The 22,053-nt window shown below is 34.2% G+C and overlaps 1 protein-coding gene across 6 annotated transcripts in view; it reads right to left on the bottom strand.

Moving 5' to 3' along the window:
* SLIT2 (slit guidance ligand 2) overlaps positions 1-22,053 on the bottom strand; it is a 383,740-nt gene that overhangs the window by 85,037 nt on the left and 276,650 nt on the right. For all 6 annotated transcript variants that reach the window (XM_044681359.1, XM_044681361.1, XM_044681358.1 and 3 more), the window contains 7 exons: positions 19,686-19,836; positions 18,262-18,336; positions 14,859-15,002; positions 11,934-12,077; positions 9,923-10,089; positions 7,592-7,724; positions 958-1,026 (listed from right to left, as the gene is read on the bottom strand). In XM_044681359.1, coding sequence (XP_044537294.1) covers positions 958-1,026; positions 7,592-7,724; positions 9,923-10,089; positions 11,934-12,077; positions 14,859-15,002; positions 18,262-18,336; positions 19,686-19,836 — 883 coding nt within the window. The remainder of the gene's footprint in view (positions 1-957; positions 1,027-7,591; positions 7,725-9,922; positions 10,090-11,933; positions 12,078-14,858; positions 15,003-18,261; positions 18,337-19,685; positions 19,837-22,053) is intronic.

The raw sequence follows: 22,053 nt of genomic DNA on the forward strand, positions 1-22,053 counted from the left end.
ACAGATTTTAAAGAAGTAATTCTAATAGAAGGATCCCTTAACTTATATGACAAAAATTAATATAAAATTAAAATCTAATAACCCACATCATTAATATAGTCAGCAGACATAATCAGCCTTGTTAAGAGATTTTTACTTGTGGTATGATTTTGGACATGTAATTAGCTTCTATGAATCTCAATTTTATCATCTGTAAATATTTAAAATAATATATGAAATTGCAATAATGTTCATAAAATTGCTATGAGGATTATAGGAGAAAATCCATGTAAAATGCTTGGCAACTGAAAATATTTTATTATTGGATTATAGATTTAGAGGTGAAAAGGCTCTTTGAGGCCAAATTAGTTATACTCCTCATTTTACAAATGAAGAAACTTTAAATACCGGCTCAGAATCACATAGAGAGTCATGATTTTTAACCCTGTTCTCTGGTTCCAAAGTCCTCTTTCTAGTACTTTTCTTGATAATCATTAAAATTATTATTAATGGTCTTCTATGATATTTGATGTGAGATAAAGCATAAATAATGTTTCTGTTCCTTTTTTTAAATGAGAGATCACAAAAAAGATTACATTCTATATCAATGGAAGTTTTGTATTTCATTATATTTATTTGATTCGATGTAAGCCAGACAAGACATCACTGTTTGTGTTTTTCAAGAACTGAAGGAGAAAACCTGCTCTAGGACTCTATCATATTCTGATATATATTACATGTATCAAGATGTGGCTTATGATCCAGAACTTAAATGAGAGAAGCTGGAGGCATCTGTCTGTGAAGGAATTATATTATCTGAAAGGTTCATGACATTTTCAACAATTTCTTTCCTGTCGCTCTTCTGCACCCCACCCCCACCCAGAGCCTCTATTTTCCTCTCCTCCCCCCACTCTGATTTCATTAAAAAGAACAGAAAGTCTTCAGAAGAAAAATATTGGGGGGGGGGAAATTACTCACATAAGTGTTAAATGTTTGTAGTTAGAAAGTTCCTTGGGAACTAGGGTAAACTGGTTCCCATCCAAATACCTAAAAAGAAAAAAATACATTATTCACATTAAAATAATAGCAGCGTCAAAATATATTAGCCTAATGATATTTCATTCTTAATTGAAGCCAGATATTACACAGTCTAACTTCATGACAAAATATGCTTCAGTAGGGATCCATTACTTAAGGTTGAAGAAAAGAGTGCATCTGTTAATCAGGTTGATCTTGTGCTTGTGTGTGTGTGTGTGTGTGTGTGTGTGTGTGTGTGTGTATGTGTGTTAAACTTAGGTCAAATTTATCCAGCTGTGGACAGATTAGTTGGTTCATTTCCCCATGGTTAACTTGATATAGTCAAGCACTTATATACTCACATGGCTGTAAGATAGTTCCAATGAAGTTAGTCAACCAAATATTTTGCTCATCATTCTTCCTGCCTGTGATCACATAGTCTGATTCCAAGGACACAGTAACTATTATTGTTGTTGTGTCATTTTTCAGTCCTGTCTGACTCCTTGTGCCTCCACTTGGGGTTTTCTTGCAAAGATACTGGAGAGATTTGCCATTTCCTTTTCCAACTCATTTTATGGATGAGGAAACTGAGGCAAAGGATAAGTGTCCAGGATCACATAGCTAATAAGTATCTGGGGCCAGATTTGAACTCATGAAGATGAATCTTCTTGGTTGCAGGATTAGTACTCTATCCACTGCACCACTTAGCTGCCCTGGTAACTATTAAAAGGAGTTTACTCATGAAAACAAGATTCACTATACTATTTTTACTGTATGCAGATACAGTAAAAATCTTAGCAATCGAGGCACTGCGATAAAAGAATATCTCATTTGGAGATGGCTAGATCTTAACAGAAGGTATTTAAGATTCCTTTCATCCCTCATCTTAAAGTTAAGGAAATAGACTTAGAGGATTTGGCTAGCTTATGCACTGGCATTATAGAGAGTAAATACCAAAAGATAGGATTATGATTCCATACAATGCTCTTTCATTTCTTCCACAGCTCTGATAAACTTAGTTTTACTTCAATATAATAAGGTTCCATTTTGTTCAGAATTTATGGTATTACAAAAACCTGCTTCGGTATTAGAAATTTTAATAGGAGATGGCAAACCACCATAGCTGAGCATTCAACAATGCAATCTAAAATTCATCAAATATACAAAGAAATTCTACATAGAGGAAAAAATAACCCCACAAACAAGTATATTTGTATGTCCCATACCTTATTGGAGTCAAACAAAATAAAAGGGAATATTGATGGAATTTTAGTCCAATTTTCATATAGAAAATTCCTGAAATGAAAGTCTAGTCCCTAGCCTATCCTTTAAAGTAGAAAAATAAATAAAAGATACAATTCATGCAAAAGAAAATTCATTTCTACATTTTTGTCCAAAGACCATATCTTTTCCCACAATCTGTTCTTTCTTAGAATATGGATGCTGAATGATGCAGATATCTTTGAACAACACAAGCCATCTGGCTGTGAATGTGTCTACAAACAGTTTTGGCATGCTGGACATGTCACAATTCCTATTTCACTACTGTGGAAAAGCTGCAGACTGAAGACTGAGGCTGGCATTTAAAAATATATATATATATATATATATGGAGGAGTAACTGTGAAGATTCTCAAGATAAAAACTTGATCCCAGCACTTAAAAATGAAAACTGTTATAAAAACAAGATAAAGATGTTTAAACCCATAATAGATATTTGTATACAAATGGGACATCAGTCATTATTCCCCCTTAGCTCCTCTCAAATATTCTGTCCTCTCCCCAATATTTCTTTGACCTTTTCCCCAGTCTTTCCTTCTGTTCTTTCCTCACCTCTCTGTGAGTTGAAACCACTAGAGGGAGACATGATCACATGTACTTGAGAGAAAGATATTTTGATTTGAATGAGAAAGAAGCCTTACTGGAAAGTAAAAAAATATGGCATATATAGTACTGGTATCTAGATGTTAAAATAATGTTAAGGGGAAATTATAGACAGTGATTAAAATAACAGAAAAACTTGTTCATACTTGACCAGAAGTGCCTAGTTATGTTTGTGAGAAATTATATAACAATTTAATATTATTTATGCATAGTAAATGTTTATATGTCATGGACATAAAGGATCTTGCTAGTGACATTTGATTCTGCTATAGGAATAAGTTTCCTGACTATCAAATTTCACTTCAACATATATAACTTCAGGTTTCCATTATATAAACAGAATATTTGAATGGAAAGCATTATTGTTTTTTGAGTAGAAACATTCTTAATGTATCTGACAATCAAAAGAAATGCCTGGTGAATAGATTGAAATCATTTATACAATTTCACATATATGCACTCAGCACATATTTGTTGAATGAATAAATGAGTTAATAATACTAAAGTTGATGTATGATTTGGGGAAGAAGTCAAGTAAAAGGATAGGAGTCATTTGGTAGCGATGGATGGTGTAATGTGGGTCCCACTGAAGCCCTGATTATAATAGGTCACTGCTTATAGACATACAGTTTGTCACTTAAGTTCTAAAGTTCAGGAAGATATATTTAAGACAAAAATGCATGTGCATTGTAGCTATCAAATGGTTTTTTTGGAAGGATTAGAAGGAATTTAAAAGCTAATTATTTAGTCAATTATTCATTGATGCAATTAGTAAAAAAGAAGTAATGCAAACTTTAAAGGAATGGAAATGCTTTTTCATGCATAGGTGAAATTCACTGCAATGCACTGTCTCTGAAGTTAGAAGTCCTGAATTCAGATCCCATTTTTAAGGATTACTGCCTCTATGACTTGAGGCAAATGACTCAAGTTCCTTGGGCCTCTATTTCTTAATCTCTAAAATGAGGTTCTTGGACTAGATGGCCTCAGAGGTCCTTTTCCTCTTTAGATCTATGTTCCTAGGAAATTCTAAAGGAAAGGTCAAATGCAAATTTGCAGAATTTTATATAAAACAAAATTGAATGCAATAATTATGGTATTCTCTTTTGGATCCCTCTATTATATCTTAATGACAGCTAGGTGGCATGGTGGACGGAGTACTGGACTTGGAATCAGAAAGACTAGGTGATGTCATAGAGTACCAACTGTGGTATCAAGAAGACTCATCTTCCTGGGTTCAAAATAGCTGTGTGATCCTAGGCAATCCACTTAATGCTGTATGCCTCAATTTCCTCACCTGTAAAATGAGCTAGAGAAGGAAATAGCAAACCAACCCGATATCTTTGCCCAGAACACTCCAAATGAAGTCATGAAGAGTTGGATGTGACTGAAAAATGACTGAATAACAATAAAACTGTATCTTAAATGACTTAAATGTGTTGTTATGAATGAAAAAAAAAAAGGAGACACAAGTGGAAAGGCTGTACTTATAGACCAGGATGTAAACCTTGAGAGCCAGAAGAAACCTCGGGTATTGTCTTTAGTCTAGCTCCTTCATTTTTTTATTGTTTTGCTTGGCTTTGTGATTTTGCTGGGAACTTTCTGAGAAAACTTTCTCTACCAGTGTGGATTTGCAATTTCACTGAAACTGATAGTCTTAGAGACTTATATGGGAAATAGTGTCATGAAGCCATTAAGTGTCAGAGAAAGAACTTCAACTCGGGCTGTTCTGATTCCAAAGCTGGTTCTTTAATTACTACACCAAGGTGACTCTTTTACCATATTTTATTTTGCAGTTAGTTTGCTTGTGCTTTTTGCTTTTATTTTTATAACAGCCTTTTATTTCCTCGTATACATCAGTGCTTAAGTCTTCTCTTTTAACAAAGATTAAAAACCAAAACAATTCAGCAAAACCTATGACCCACTGACCACACATGGCCCCACATGTAACATTCCACATATATAGTCCTCCACCACTTCAAAGAAAGAGGAGAGGTGAAGTTAGAATGATTTGCAGCTCATTTCCAAGCTCAATTATTATAATCACATAGCATTCAATTTAGTTTTCTTCTTCTTCTTCATATTTTTATACTAATTTTGTGTACTATTTTCCTTAAATTTCTCCCCTTTACAGATAAGAAAACAAAGGTTAAGACAAAGGAGGAGACTTGCTTTATATCCTCTTTAAAAAAGATTCTAGAAGTGAACACAAAACTTTACATGTATTCTTGAATAGGGTAGGGCACAGAGAGATTTATCCATTCTTTTTCAGGTTTATATCTCCTTAATAAAACCTGACTTCATTAGCTTTCTTGCTTACCATTATGAGCCCAGATTAAACTTGTAGTCTACTAAATCTCCAAGATCTTTTTCAGATAAACTATTGTCTAGCCATGCCTCTTCCGTCTTGTTCTTACGAAGCTGATTTTGTGAATTAAATGTAATACTACAATAATGCTGACTAAATTTCATTTGATTTGATTTTTGACCTGATGTCCTGGACTGTCAGGATCTTTTTGAATTCTGACTCTGTCATTCAGAGTGTGAGCTACTGCTCTTAGCCTTGAATCACTTGCAAATGTGATAGGCCTGTCACTTGTGCTTTCATCTAAATCCCTGATAAAAGTTTTAAACAGCAGAGAGTCAACCACAGATCTCTGGGGCAATCCACTGGAGCCCTTCCAACTGACACCAACTGATTAATGACTAGTCTTTGGTTCATTCATTCAACAGATTCTGAATTTACCTAACTGTAGTATCAGATCTCTTCATCTTTTCAATAAGAATGGCATGAGAGACTTTATTGGATGCTTTCTTCACATCTAGGAAAACTATCTGTACAGCATTCCCCTAATTTACTCAACAGACAAAAGCACTTCCTTTTCTGCCTTTGCTCTGATTCAGTTATTTAACCCTCACACAAATATTTGGCTGGCAGTGGATAAGAAACCTTTGATTTCATTGGTATAAGGAAATCTCAGTGAGGAAACACCTTCTATAATGCAGATGAGCAAAATGCAGTCACTTCACAGAAAACAACCATATCCTGGTCATTAGTCTTCAACCCAATGAAACCTATGGTCTCAGATTTGCCTCTTTTTATCCAGATCTCTCTCTATTTCTCTCCTTCATATTTAAAGATCATATATCATGTAGCTCTATGAGTTCTTGTAAGTTCTTTAGTTTGACCCTCTCATTTTACAGAGGAGGAAACTGAAGCCTAGAAAAGTGTAATAATTTGTCCAAAGTTACCTAAGTAGGTGGCCAAGTGCCACAGTGGATAGAGTGCCAAGCCTGGAGTCAGGAAAACTTATCTTCCTGAATTTAGATCTGGCCTCAGCTATTTACTAGCTGTGTGACCCTGGGAAAGTCACTTAACCTCTGTCTTCCTTAATCTACTGGAGAAAGAAATAGCAAATCATTCCAGTATGTTTGCCCAAAAAATCTTAAATAGGGTCAGGAAGAACTGGATATGAATGAAAAATGACTGAGAAATACACAGCTAGCTAGTATTGTTAATCTCTTCTCTCTGTTGATTATCTCTATTACGTAAATAGCTTCTGAAGACATAATTGTACACACTCTCCTCCATTATCATGTGAACAATATTCTTTAGAATAGGGACCATCTTTTGCTCTTCTTTGTTTTCTCAGCACTTAGGACAATGTCTAGCAAATTATAGATTTGTGTAAATAAAAAAGATAAATGCTTAAAAATGCTTACTGACTAAAGGTAGTAAGGTCTTGGACTTAAACTGTCATTGACCAGATTTTGTGCAGTTATATATAGAAATCTGAGGTCATGATTTTTATCATCATTTTATTATTTATTTATTTTCTTGTTTCCTGGGCTATTCTCTATTGCCCTTCTTTCTACAGTGTTGCTTCTCTATACCATCTAGCTTTGTAGCAATAATTAGGACATTTTCTTATTCCCTCTTTCTTTTCAGTTTAAAGACCTTATGCAAATTCATTCTTACCATTCCTATCCAGGGACCTTCCATTCCAAATATCCCATTCTCAAATGTCATTTTCTGAACCAGTGACTCATTTCCCATTTTAAATAAATAATAAATTATATTATATATTAGAATAGACTAGAATAAATAATATAAAACAGCTGAGATGGAAGCATTCTTGGATAATCTTCTCTTTTTACAACTTAGGAAAGAAGATTCTACTTTACTATGGTCACCGTAGATGGCAGAATGAAGATTCAAATTTAAGTCTGCTGGTTGGTGGTGGACAGAGTGCTGGACCTGGAATCAAGACTTGTCTTCTCAAGTTCAAATCTGGCCTGACACTCATTAACTGTGTAATCCTAGGCATGTTACTTAAAACTGTCGACCTTGGTTTTCCTCATCTATAAAATGTCCTGAAAAGGAAATGATAATCTAGTATCTTTACCAAGATGGCCCCAAATGGGGTCATGAAGAGTCAGACATGACTGAAAAATGACTCAACGACAATGTTCCATTACACTATATTACATAGTAATATCCAGCTGATTGTTCTAAAGCAACAATGACAATGTGGATTTTCTTCTGTCCTTGTATCCATTCTCTATTTTCCTTTAATATCTCCAGGTAGAAAGAAGGAATTCAGTTTGACTGGTATATTCAAACTCTTTGGTTGCATTCGACTCAAGGTGCTACAAAAACCTGAGAAAAATATAACCTTGGCATTTAAGGAAGGGAAAGTAGAGGCTTACTTACAGTTCAGTGACATCTTTGGGGATCCCTTTTGGCAAGGCTTTCAGGCCCTTGTTACTACATCGGACAACTGTATCAAGGCAAGTACATTCTGCTGGGCAGCGAGATAGTGGAGAACAACTGTTGTCATCATTCCCTGATTTGCCAGAGGAAACACAAATATGCTCAGTTTTATATTTTCAAAAATGACTTTATAGCCAGCAGGGACTTAATCTACTTAATTCTATTTAACAAACACCACAGTTCTACACCACAGGATTTCTAACAGCACAGAACATTAAGCTACCACCGAACACTTATTTATATACATTGCATTTCAAAAGACACCAGGTATTTTATATAATCCTTTTTTTTATAACCTCTTAAAGCAGGACTCTAAATAGACCTACATTTCTATAGAAGTTTCTAATGTGATATTTTCTTTGTTTAGTTACTTGTAAGAATTAAATATGGATTTGTAAAAAATTAGACCAACTGATCTAAAGAAAAAATCAGGGAGGGAATATAGCTAGGTTCCCATTACCGATGATAACGAATCCCCTGAAGTAGTTGCAAATATTCAAATATGAAATATTTAAATTAAAATTATGGAAAATATGGAAATTGTTTCTAGCCCAATGAAAAATACAGTGTGAATTCGATTATTCCAACCACTGATGGGATTCATTATTCACACTAATCCAGACCTAGCTGTATCATATTGCCAACTACTTTCTGTACTTGTATTGTTATCTTGAAATTAAAAAAAAAAGTGAAAGAAATTTTTTCTTTTTAATTTGTTCACACCAATCCAGGACTGGATGTATTATATTGCCAACTACTTTCTGTATATGCATTGTCCTATGCTGAATTTTTAAAAAAAGGTGAAAGAATCTACAATGGGTGTTTAATTTGTGAATGATGAAAATATTACCACTAATGATGATTTTCCATTTATACTGCACTTGACAGCCTGTCACATATTGTCACTTATCTCATTTTCTCCTTGCAACAGCTGAGAGAGGTTGGTAGGGCAAGTGTACTTAGCTCTATTTTGCAAGTGATGCACCTAAGGTTGAGAGTTTAATTAGCTTTTCTAAGGTCATACACAGAACTGAGATCAAAATTATAGACTTTGGAGTCTTATTTAGCTATTCCTACTATACTTTACTTTTACATGTACAAAAATACATGTACTTTTTCATGTATTAGGAGCATTGTTATTGTTATTTATCTAGTTAATTTTAGCTATACATGCATACACAGTTGGATCAACCAACAATGTTATTTTTTTTAAAGCCCTTTGAAGTAGAAGCAGCAGTAACAGTTATAACAGCTCACATGAATATAATCCCTTAAGATTTACAAAGTAGTTTCCTCATAGTAGCCTTTTGAGGCAGGTAATTCAATTATTATCATTGTTTCTACTTAACAAATGTAAAATGCTTTGTCGAAGGTACCACAAAGGAATAGCATAAAGGATCATTTCAATTCATTGGGAAAATAAAGCAACTTGAAGCTATGTTACATAGATATTACCATGGCAGAATTATAGAATCTCTGGGAGCTGGAAAGGACTTGAGGTCTACTATCTTACTTTCACAAAAAGAAACTGAAAGGTTCATAGGATGAGAAGCCCCAGATATATAGCCATCTTAATGAGACTGACCATATTCATAAAGTTGTGGATTCATTAAAATTTAGAAGTATCATAGTAGAGATTGAGGTCTGGAGATCTGATTTATCTGACACAGATAGTGACAGAGAGCTGGGGCAAGGACTTAGATCTAATTGATGTTTTTAGATTTCTAGACCATACTGGCCACCCAACAGCATAAGTAAGTATTAGAAACTGATCTCTTAAGTATTCAGAAGTAAAATTAACTCAAATCCTATGCAAAGATATAACCTATGGATCTTAAAAATATCACGATGCTGGAAATATATTTAACTGCTTAGATATGTGGCCTTGTCATAGGAAAGAAATATTTCCTAAATTGAATGTTATCTTGGATAATTTTACATATACTGAAGCAAAGGAACTAGCCATGTGAAAGTTTCATTGAGCAATTACATGGCATGAAGCCTGGTCCATAGAAGGACCTTCAAAAGTACTTTCTGAATCAATTCCATTCAACTAACATTTCTAAGTATCTATTACATTAAGAGAGCTATAACGTATAAGTGCTAGGCTTTAGAGAAATAAAGACATTATTTTTCCCTCATGGAGTTTCAGTTTAATATGGGAGAGGACGTACAAGCAAATAATCATGACACAAAACTGCCCATGGTAAGTGAGTACATAAGAACATAGAATGAATGAAGTATGCATGAATGAACATCTGTAATTCTTACCATCATCGCAAGTAAAGTCCTGAATAGCAACATCCTGGATGGGAATCTCTTTTAGGAAGTAAGGTTTCTGGCATCGAGGATTTCCTGTTACAATGCGTTTCTTCCTAAGCCAATCTCCCAACCAAGCCAAGTAGCAGTTACAGTTAAAAGGATTGGCCAAGAGGTTTCTAAGAACCATATGTAAACAATGCACAGTTTAGTTAGGATAACTTTTTTTTTTCTTCACAAAACACATAATGTTAATAAACACAAAATGTTAATAAAGTAGTGGGTTCCTTTCCTGGAACCCACTACTTTAGTTCCTGTGAAAGAGAAAAATGTAGAAAGCAGGGAAGACAGATTTGGGGATAAATCTCTTGAATTGCTTCTATTGCAATATTCTTCTCATCTCTCATTTATACAGTTATTTACAACACACCACATGTACTTTCTGTGGCTCGAACATTCTATTTATACTTGGGGGAGCAAAAAAAAATCCCAGAAGAAAATCCTTCAAGTGATTCTATACAAAAAATAAAGTTGAAGGCAGCAATTTTGGATTTATGCAGTGTATCTTGATATATCTCATTTAGAAGTAATTTAAACTTGTCTGAGATCTGACTTGCTGTCAAACTATCCTGCACTGATAATGTGGTAATTCAATATAAAGATGAAGGCTGATTACTTTATATTATTGGGTTTAACCTGACAACAGCTATTTCATTAATTTGTCATCTCAAGATTTCCATCTCTTATTTGCTCCAGAGAATAGGTTTCCCATCTAAAGTGACAGCTGAGTTGATTACATGCCAGTTATAAAAATGAATTTACCTCTACAAATCCCAATACTTTAGGCATCTCCCTACTTGAACACAAACCTATTGACAATTCCATTATTTATAAACATGCCATCTTTAATATGCACAAATTAGTCACTAGGTGTAAAATGTCACATTTTATGTGGAAAGAGGATTAAGTGCTTTACTGATAGATGCTTCCCTCAGAAATAATTCCTTTAGTGACTTGAGCTATGTGAAAAAAGTATTTTTTTTCTTTTCCATCTTCTCCAGTCACCTTTATTTCCCACCCATTAAATTATAACAATACATGCAAACTACTGCATGGAAATTAATCATTTCTAACACCACCGTTATGCACCAAGATATACAAGGTATGAATTAAGTTGCAGGCACAATATACACAAATATTCTCTGAGCACCAACAGCACATTCATCCCCAACTCTTTTCTGAGATTATGAAAATTTTCTCTTCAACAAACTCCAGGAAAATTTTCATTAATGCTTTGCTCCCAAACCTCCTAACAGATGATTTGGGACCAGAGATTGTGATACTGGCAGGGATTTTTGAGGGTATCTAGTCCCATCCCCTGATTTTAAGTTCGAGCAGCCTGAGGACCATGGAATAAGAGTAACACATTCTCTAGGTTACACAGATGATTGATATCTGAGCTGGGATTAGGATCCAGGTCCTCTGACCCTAAATCCAACATATTTTCCACTGCTCCATGGTAGGTTCTCTTTTTAGTATAATAATTCCATACTGAGATTACTTTTATGACCCAACTAATGAAGTTTATTTAAATTGCAAATAACCAAGCCAATGTAAGATTACAAGACTGGGGAATATACTAATAACATTTTTCTTTCTGTAGCACCATGTATGAGATGTAGAAGTAATTCGATTGGTTAGCCTGAATTATTAATTTACATTGACACATTTCCACTTGATTAAAAGAAGTGACCTACATTTTAGTATGGAAATCAATGGTGTTTTAGAGATAAAAAATAAGCAAAATTCAGTAGTTTGTTACTTTTAAGAGAAAGTCATTTTAAAGAAAAATGAATGAGCTCCTGAGTGGCAATGGTTTCTTGGACACTGAATTCTTCTTAAAAAAAAAGATAAATTACGCCTAATGAGGACATCATATTGCTGTTGAGATTGTTATTGAAAACATTAACTAAAACTTTTATTGGTTAATTCAATCAATAAATAAGTTACCGTCAATACTCACAATGTGGATAAGGAATGGAGGGTATCAAACGCTCCTGGAGCAATTGTTGTAATTTGATTGTCATACAAAGAAAGCAAACGTACAGAACTGAGTCCTATAAAACTATCATTTCCTACACAGGTTATGCGATTACTTCTCAACATCCTGAAAAAGAATGGACATTATTACAGAAAAAAGGATCTTCGTGATATTACACTTTATAAAAATTTAGAATAAATCCATCTTATAATATTTCAGTGCTATTTTCTTTTTTAAAATTTAATTAGTTTGTTTGTCCCATTAAAGTTCCCAGGTACTTCCCTCCTTTTGTCCCTCCTCTGTCTGCACTGGAGAAGAAATCATTTGGCAAAAAAAAACTGTATTTATTAAACTATATCTTGCTTGCTTCTATTTTTCAGCTCTTCCTTTGGAGGCAGGCATATACTTCAAGCAGTATTTCTGTTGCTGTATATAATGTTCTCTTGGATCTTCTTGTTTTGCTTTTCAAAATTTCATATAGGTCTTTCCATTTATTTTTTTTAAATTAACTTGTTCATCAATTCTTAGAGTGCATATACATTATTATTTTCTGTAAAATTTATTAATGAAAAGTATATTTATAAGCTACAAAAATAGTACTTATTAGTGAAATGTCTCAAAAAAGCAGTATGATGCCTGAGTTTAATATAGCCATAACCACACTCTTATTTCCAGTGCTACTGTCATAAAAAGAATTATACTTGATTATAAGAATTTCATTATTAGGATTTCAATGTTTATTACCATATATTATTATTACTCTGCTACTGCAATCATGATTTCTTATAATGAGCTTTTTTTAACATTGCAACATAAGTGATTTTGTCCATAAAGCAACTGAATTGTTTATCTCTTGACTGAGAAATCCTTTCAGAGGTAAAATTTTGGTTGATTATTTGTGATATTCTTTATATATTCCTGCAACATTTAAAAAACCAATTTTCCTGTTCATGCCACTAAATAAATGTTATAATACACTAACATATTAGGGGATGATTTCACTTCACTGGGGTGCATTAAAAAACATACCTGTACCCAGGGAATATATCTCAATTACCGGAATGAATTGGTACCGTAACATCATGAGTATTGATATAAAACATGGAAAAGGGTCAAATGTCTTTATATCATTACACAATACATAAAAGATATGCAATTTTATCAGCAGCAAGTCCTCTGTGCTTTGATAAGTCCAAGGAGGATACCCAAAGCACATGAATTTAAATGATTTGTCTGGAAGCATGTCTGGTTAGAGAATTTGGAATAATTTGAAAGCTTTTCCCCAGTCAATGTGGGTGTGAAAGTTTAGGCCAGTTTTCTTTATGAATCATCCTAATTATCCATAAGGATCACAGCTACTTGCTTTTGCTAAAGAATCAGGCAAGAGCTGGTTTCTGGCAAGAACTAAAAATTCAGATGACATAATTAACTAATACAGGGAATTTCAAGACATTTGAAGCAATGAGCAAGTACCTTAAGGTTCTAGGCTGGATGACTCAGGCTTTATGAGGGTATATTTACTCTTTGACACTATTCTATTTCTCAGATTTTATCTGGACTAGAGTGTCATTGTGATCCATTTTGATAAACTGTCTCAGTCCTTAAGTTGGGTGGGGAATCTTAAAAAAAATCTAGGTATGTCAGGGGTAGCCAGATAGCACAGTGGACCTCCAGGTCCAGGTAGGACTAGGTAGGTTTAAATGTGACCTTGGACACTTCATGGCTATGTCATCCTGGGCAAGTCACTTGAGCTTAAATGCTTAGCCTTTACTGCTCTTCTGCCATAGAACTGAAACTAAAACAGAAGGTATGGTGTTTTTTTTTTGTTTGTTTTTAAAGAAAATTATGTATGCTAGGAAGGAGAGAAAGAATTGAGATAGAGTTTCCCAAGAAGGGAGCAGGAATATAGGTCTATTTGGTTAGATACCACTGATGGAAAATGAGCTGGATTGAATAAGAGGAGAGCAGTGGCTTGGATAACACTTTTATTATTTATTATATAGAATCCAAATGGACATGCTCTTCTCTTTTGAAAATGTATTAAACATTTCTTTATTTCTGTCTTACATACCAATGAAACAAGAAATCTAGTAAAAAAAAAAGGCAGATTAGACCACTAGTCTCAATAAATGGTCTTCCAGGATTTTTGTGGCTAAAAAATTAATCACCTTATACTTAACCTTGGGGTGGTGGGCCTTTTTGAATTTAGTTAAGCTGACTCTTATCTTGGCAGGAAACATGCTACCAATTCATTTTCCAAACCTCTCTAAACTATACCACCCAAATGTATCTCATCCCTTTCTGTCTTTTCTTTTAATAAGTGGTCTATATATCTATCTTCTTGTCTTTCTATATATCTCTATATTTATCTAAAAAAAGAGACAAATAGTTCATCAGCTGGCTTTTTGCCCTAGGTCGGACTGCTATAGCTTGCAATCCATTGGCACAGACTTAAGGAATGCAGAATTAACTCCATACCATCATGTGTCGTCATGATGGCAATTAAGCAAAGAAATGTGCTATTCCCTCACTAAATTACAAGCTCCTTGATAACAGGGGCCACATCAAATTCCATCTCTATATCCCTAGTATCCCAGCAAATTACTTTGTTAGGTATGATATGATTAATACATTTTTGTTGAATTGTATGTCCATTTTTGTACCTTTTCCTGCAAGGGGATATGTGCACCATAGGTGCCTAAGAAGTGATTGCTGAATGACTGTTTGCCTGTTTTATTTAAGTCATAATTTTTTCACTCATTAATTATTCAATTATTCAATTAATTAATATTATCACTAATTTTATTATATTATATATTATTTATTTATTTCCTATTATATTAAGTCTCCATGTGTGAGAAAAACAATTATTCACAAAAAAGTTACAATCAAAATGAGGATACTTACAGAGTTTTCAGGCTTTCTAATCCCTTGAACATCTTATGGCGAACATTTTCCAGTCGGTTACTAGTGAGAAGAATTTCATTTACACCAGAGGCTCCTTCAAATGCTCCTTCTTCGATGTCTGTGATCTTATTGTTGCTGAAGTTTCTGAATGAAAATCAATGTGATAAAGAAAAATTGTTGGAGATTTTTTTCATGATTATCAATGGGCATCAAAAATAACAAATTGAAGAGAATAGTATACTAATATCTATCGATGCATCATGTGGCATTATGATGGCAATTAAGCAAAGAAATGTGTTATTCCCTCACTAAGTTACAAGCTCCTCGATAACAGGGGCCACATCAAATTCCGTCTCAGTATCTCTAGTACCCCAGCACATTACTTTGTTAGGTATTACATGATTAATAAATTTTTTCTGAATTGTATATCAATGCCTAAGGCTCAAAAAGTTGCTGTTATAATACCTAAGAAAAGACAAGAGGAAAAATAACAATAAAAAATAACAAAAACTTTGATAACAATGGTTTTGTATATAAGTTATATAACTGAGACTTTGCTCAAAGATAAGGCCTATCTCATAAATCTTCAGAATCTCCATGGCAAAATCTATAAATTATCAGGAAATCTTTGTTGAATCCAAAGAAATGATAAGGATGATCAATAATATGAGACAACCATATTGGTTTTTAAGGTTTGGAAATTATATATAATTAAAATATGTTACATAAAAAATATATGTAATATATTACCCAATATATTGATCTTAAGATGTTATATATATTAATATACAATATATTATTATATTTTGAATATAATAATATATTTCATATATATTAATCTTAAGAATCTAAGATGCCAGTTATTCTTCATTTCTCTCTTGGCTCCACTTCTGACTCTCCAATAGTTGTCACCATGCTTCAGCTGCCTTCTCATACTAGAAGGCTGCTCTATTCTTGCAATCCCTTTCTCCATTGGTGAGTTCCTTCCAGAACCTTCCTTCGGAGGAATAGTTCTGGCCAGCCATCCTTCATGCCTCGCCTGGCTCTGCATCTGACTTTGGACTTTTTTACCATGCCTCCAAAGTGGGCACTTTCTTCCTCTCCTCAACTTCACTTTTTTGTTCCCTTTTATGTGCTATCTTCCTCCATTAGAACATAAGCTACTTGAGGGCAAAGAATGTCTCCTTTTTCTTTTATTTGTCTGGCTTGGTACAATGCCTGACCCATATTAAATACTTACTAAATACTTGCTGACTAAAAACTTGTAAGGTGGATACTACAGGCAATGGTATCTCCAAAGAATGAATGAGGAGACAGAAATGAAATGGTCCTCTAACAGACCTCTAAGGTGATGAAGTTCACCAAGTGCCAATTCTTCAGATATCTGTAGCTTTGGAAATAGTTGGCCTCTCTCTCCTTTTGGATAACATCTCCCTCCCTTGGCTTCAGAGATAACATGCCCTCATTATTTCATTCCTTCTTTTCATATTCTTCAGTCTTCTTCATAAGATCCATGTATTCAGAGCAAGAAGAAAATTTTTAAAAAAGACTCTTTTGCTGTTGTCTTTTGACAGAAGTGAAAACTGAAACCTAGGGAGGTCAAATGACTTCTCAAAAGGGTCCACAGCTGTTAAGTAGAAAAGCCAGGATTCAGATGTAGGTTAATTGACCCCAAATCCTATATTCTTTCTATGGTGTTTCACTGACCCTCATCAGTTCTTTCCTCATTTCCTCTTCCTAAATACTTCATGTGGATTTGCCCTTGGCCCTCTTCTCTTCTCTCTCTCTAACATTAATTTTCTTAGCAATCTTGATTTTGCTACTACTTTCATACAGATGATTTTCATGACTTGTAGCTTTAGTCAAAAATGTCTTTGGGATCTGCATATGTAATTGATCTTTCTCAAAAGACCCACCTCCATTCCTCACATTTTTCTCCAGATTTCCCTATTTCTGTCTGTAACACTATCATTCATTTTGCATCTCACATTCAAAACCTTGATATTATTTCTGAATCTTCCTCTCTTCCAAATTTGTCTCTACAAATCTCTACAAACACACTTATTTCTCCTCATGTGTGTGTGTGTGTGTGTGTGTGTGTGTGTGTATTGATATCTGTACCTTGTTTTTTTTTTTTTTGCTTTTTCATAGTCATAATGCTTGTTCCATTCCAATCCATTTTCTTCTCACTTGCTAAAGTGAGTTTTCTAAAATAAATCTCATCATGTGCCAAGTACTGTTATTAATGGTTTCTAATTACTTTCTGTTATTTCCAGGATCAAACATAAACTTCTGTTCTTACCTTTCTATCTATCTCTAATACTTAACACTGTGTCTGGTACATAGTAAGCACTTAATCAATCGTTACTTATTGACTTTCAATAACTTTCTAGCAGGCCATCCTGTATCTTCTCTCTAATTTATTATAATTATCATCTCTCTTTGATTATGTCTGAACACACAATTATGATGTAACCTTCACGAGGGCAATCTTCTCTAAATTTTCACAGAATGCTTTACATACAGTTGGACCTTGGTACCTTTTCAGTTGAATGAATTTGAGCAATACCTTCTCCATGATGCCTTCCTTCCAACTCCTTACCCCATTACCCAAGTGAAAGAGAATGGAGAAAAGGGCTTTTGAATTGGTTACTCATTCAAATAACTCACAGTAATTAGTAACAACTGTTCTATATTAAAAACTCAAGATCTCCTTCAACTTAGAACTAAAAAATCATTTGCAAAATAGAAGATAGAAGTAAAGAAATAGCTAATGCATTTTAAAAGAAAAAGCATGTCCAATTGCACTCTATATAATAAATATATCAATTCTTCACAAAGAATTTAGGACAGAGGCTACAGATTTTTTTTTTTGCAAAAAAAAAACTAGAAACTGCTGAGTTGATATACTTATTTTACAATATGAATTGTGAACATGAAGTGGCATAGATGAGTTAACAAGTCACTTTTCCAATCATTTGGTTTTGATTATTTTCTGATGAAAGTTTAATGAAGCAAAAAAGTCAAATGCTTTTTTGAATGTGTTAAAAGAGGCGTTAACAATATGGTTTGGGGAGTAGTAAAGGAAGTTACAAAACATTACTGGGTGCATTTCTGATAACTCAGATTGCTACATTCCTGCTGTGGCTTCATAACCAAACAGCTGTCCTAAGTCTAAAAGAAGATGGCCTAAGATGCCATAATAAGTCTTGCTCTTGCTTGTGTCTAGACTTAAAGACAAGAGCAGTCAGCTCTGACCTCCATTCATTAAGCTAACCCATGCAAGAGCTAGCTCATGGGGTTTGATTATTTGCTGGGCTGACACTTTTCACATTTCATAATTTTCAAAGATGCTAAGGGGAAATGCACACATGTGGAAAGAAGATGAAGAAAATAAGCTTACATTTTACGTAGCTGAGGGAGCTTCTTAAAAATTCCTGTAGCTTCCAACACTGTGAATTCATTGTTATTGAGACGGCTAGAAAAAAATGAAAATAAATTAAAAAGTTAAAAAATCAAGAGAATTCCTATCACTCCTGGTTAGCAATAATTTAGAGCCAAAGGACCTGGCTTCAAATCCCACCTCTGCTACTTACCACCTGTGCAACTGGGCAAATCACTTTAACCACCTAGATCTCAATTTCTTTATGTGTAACATACAAGTACCTAGGAACAAGGTATTATGCTTAGAGCCATGGGATAGTCAAAAAGGTATAAGTTCTTGCCTTCAAAGATTGGTCTTATTTGAAAGACAAAGCATACATATGAAAAAATAGCTAATAATATGAGGCAACATGTAATAAATGCTAAATGAGTAGCATAGATAACAAGTGCTGGGGAAGTCTGAGGATAGGACAACATGCTGTGTTTTTAGAAGATTAACATTAAATATTAGCATTCTATAATGCTGATATGAATTTTAAAAAATACTCACATTGAAAAATTAAATTTAAATTTCCATAAAGGATAGTAGAGTTTAATGAAAAAACTCTGAGTTGCCTATTGCCCAGTTTTCTTTGTTTTACATATTTATATGTATATGTGGAGAGAGAGAGAGAGAGCATATCTACATATATAGATCTGTATATATAGGTATTATATATACATATATAATTTTTAATCTACTCTGAACTATCCCATTGTTCATATATTCCTATGGTCTGGTGAAAAACTGGTCATTTAGAGTTTAGTGCTTGGTATTTACATAATGCCTTTCATCCCTTGAACTCAAAGCAAGAGTTAATTTAAAAAATCATATTAGCCTCCCCTAATTAAACTCTCATAATTAACAGAAATTTCCAAATAGTGACTCCCATTAGCCCTGCTAGTGCTAACTGCACAATGAGCTGAAAACTGATTTCTTGAGTTCTCCCCAGGGGCAGAGAGATGAACTAAGATACTCTCTAAAATACTAATTTGCACAGAACAATGGTTATAACAAAGTATATCAATTTGAAGAAATTTTAATTATTGAGAATACAACAAGAACACTGTAATTTCCATTAAGTTAATTCCTTCCTGTGCAATCAGAAGACCCTGGTTCATAGCTTGGCTCTGATAACTGCTTGCTGTGTGACTGGGGCAAGGCACTTCACCATCCTAGGTCTCAATTTTCCATAAAATGAAAGGGCTGGACTACAATTACCATTAGAGTCCCTTCTAGCTTGAGATATGGTCTTATGATCCCATTTATCTCCTACCTATTCCCTAGGATTCTTGTTATGGCCATCATTTGGAATAATGCATGCAAAAAGGCTATTATAAATGATAAAGCACTATGAAAAGGTAGAGAGACATTTTTGATATGTGTGGGGGCGATGGACTTACAGTTCTGCAGTGTATTGAGGAATGTGATCTGGAATCTTGTTGAGTTTTTGATTGGAGCAATCTACTGTAGTTCCTTCACAGCGACACTTTTCAGGGCAAGCCAGATCTGCAAAGCAGTCTCCGCTTAATTTTGATCGATAATCTTCTGTGCCTATTAAGGAGTCAAACGAAGACAAAGGGACTAAGCGTAAAGTTTAGGATACTTATTTATTTGAAGGAAGGAAAAAATATAGAAAGAAATTTCCAATTCAACAGCAAATATATAGCTTGGGAAATGTTTGGTCAGTATTGTGATATGACACAAACAGGAGGGTGTCAAGAGAGGGTTAATGCAAGGGCTTGAAATTCACTACGGGAAAAAGTGTGACCAGATTCACATGATAGGATAACATTAATAAGTTGAGCTTTTCACAGCTGTATTTCCTGCTGATCCTGTTATAAGCCAATCTAGCCTGCTTCACAGCTAATCACACAATTATTGCTCCTAATTCTCCCAGAGTTTATTATTCCTCTGAGTAAAGATTTTAACTGACATCAGTGTATCGTTGTATGCCATCTTTTGTTTAGGACTTTTTTATTCCCCCTTCTATGTTGACTGGACTTTATTCAGTCTTCAAGATTCGTGTTTGGCTCCCTACTTTCCATGTAATCTTAAAAGTACACCAAGCCCTCTTTTTAAAAAAAATTTTGTTTTAAAAATGTATAATCCTGATTTAAGCCTCAGCAGCTTGTCATGCTGTAGAAAGCTGCGTGACGTTCCATGGTGCTTGACAGAACCATGTTTTACTCATACCTCACAACCACATGGTTAGATCAAGCACAACAGAAAATCTCGCCACATAATCATTACGGCATCCACTAGGCCAAGGATCAGACCAAGAGGAAAGACAAAGGAATTAGGGGGGGAAAGCAACAGATACTGGCAGTGGAATACTGTGTACAGGAAGGACATGCATTCTCCTTGCAGATTGATTACCGCCAGAGTTCAGAGTATTATTATTGTCTCTTTATGGGAAGTATAAAGAAGGCTACACTGAAAAGTCTTTTTGCCATTTTTCATCACCTACAGAATAGAAACAACACCTTTCCCTTTTTCTCGAATACATCCAGGAAGAAATTGAGGGTTTGTTCCAGGGAGAACAGAGAGAAGTTCAAAACATCTTTGGCTTTTCAGTCAAAGGTGTGAAGACTAAAACTAGCAGTAAGAGGTACACTGGGTTTGGGAAAGGCCACCACGATTTAGTTCAGACGCTAAACTTTTTACTTACAGCCAAAATGGTGAACTCCTGCAAAAGTAAAGATAGCCAAGAAGGAAAGAGTAATCCTATTTGCAATCAAGTCATGCAACTTAACTTTTTTCCCCTCTTAGTAATAGGGATACATTATTGGGATTCTCGTGTATAAATGCTTATGATTTTTTTCTGTAGTATAACAATTTTACTTAAAATGAGACCGTACATTCATTGGTCTTAATTTATTACTCCTATACAAATAGTGAAGTTGAGGACCCAGTTCAAAAATCAGAACTGGAATCACAGAAACAGGAATTCTGATGTCTCCACTGATTCTCCCCATTAGAATGTAAGCTCCTTGAGGGAAGATACTATTCTTATTTGTCTTAGTATCTTGGGTGCCTAGCACAGTACCTAGCACCTCAGAGGTCATTATTAAATGCTCATTTAATTTTTTAAAAATGGTTATGGCACAACATGCACATTACAAACTTATTTTTCTAGAATACTTGTTTATTTTGGTAACCTGTACCTGAGATTTGATTGGTCTTGTGAGTTTTCAAAACAGAAACTCCCTTTACTGATACAAATAATCAATTCTGTAGTTTACAGTCAGAGAGTAATGCCCAAGTCACTGACTAATTCAGTGACTTGTCCAGGGTCACAAGAACCATGAACTTAGAGCCATGTATTCCAGACTCCAAGACTGGCCCTCCATTTACCCAACTGTGTTGTCTCTTCATGAATTTTGTGTAAAATAAATTTGTTAATGTAAAATCTTAAATGACATAGTGTTGCTATAGCAAGTAAACATTTAAACCAATTTTTTTTTTAAAAAAAAGAGTTCAGCAGAGATTGAAAGACCAGGGCCAGCGCTTTTAAGTTGACCTTTTAGATGTGGTCTAACAGGCCATAATATTTTAATTTCCAAATAATAGTGAAATAAGATAGTTGTTCCTTACATATTATGGGATCCAATAACTGTTTTTTCACTTTTATGTACAAACAGAGCTGAAGATTATGTTTCAGTGACAGATCAGTTCTTAGTTTCAGAAATAGTTACAAAATATTATAAACATAGTTTAAATGTTCAGAATGCTAGATTTCTCAGCTATACAATGTATGCATTCATTCTA

The sequence above is a fragment of the Gracilinanus agilis genome, chromosome 6, assembly GCF_016433145.1.
Source record: "Gracilinanus agilis isolate LMUSP501 chromosome 6, AgileGrace, whole genome shotgun sequence".
NCBI lineage: Eukaryota > Metazoa > Chordata > Mammalia > Didelphimorphia > Didelphidae > Gracilinanus > Gracilinanus agilis.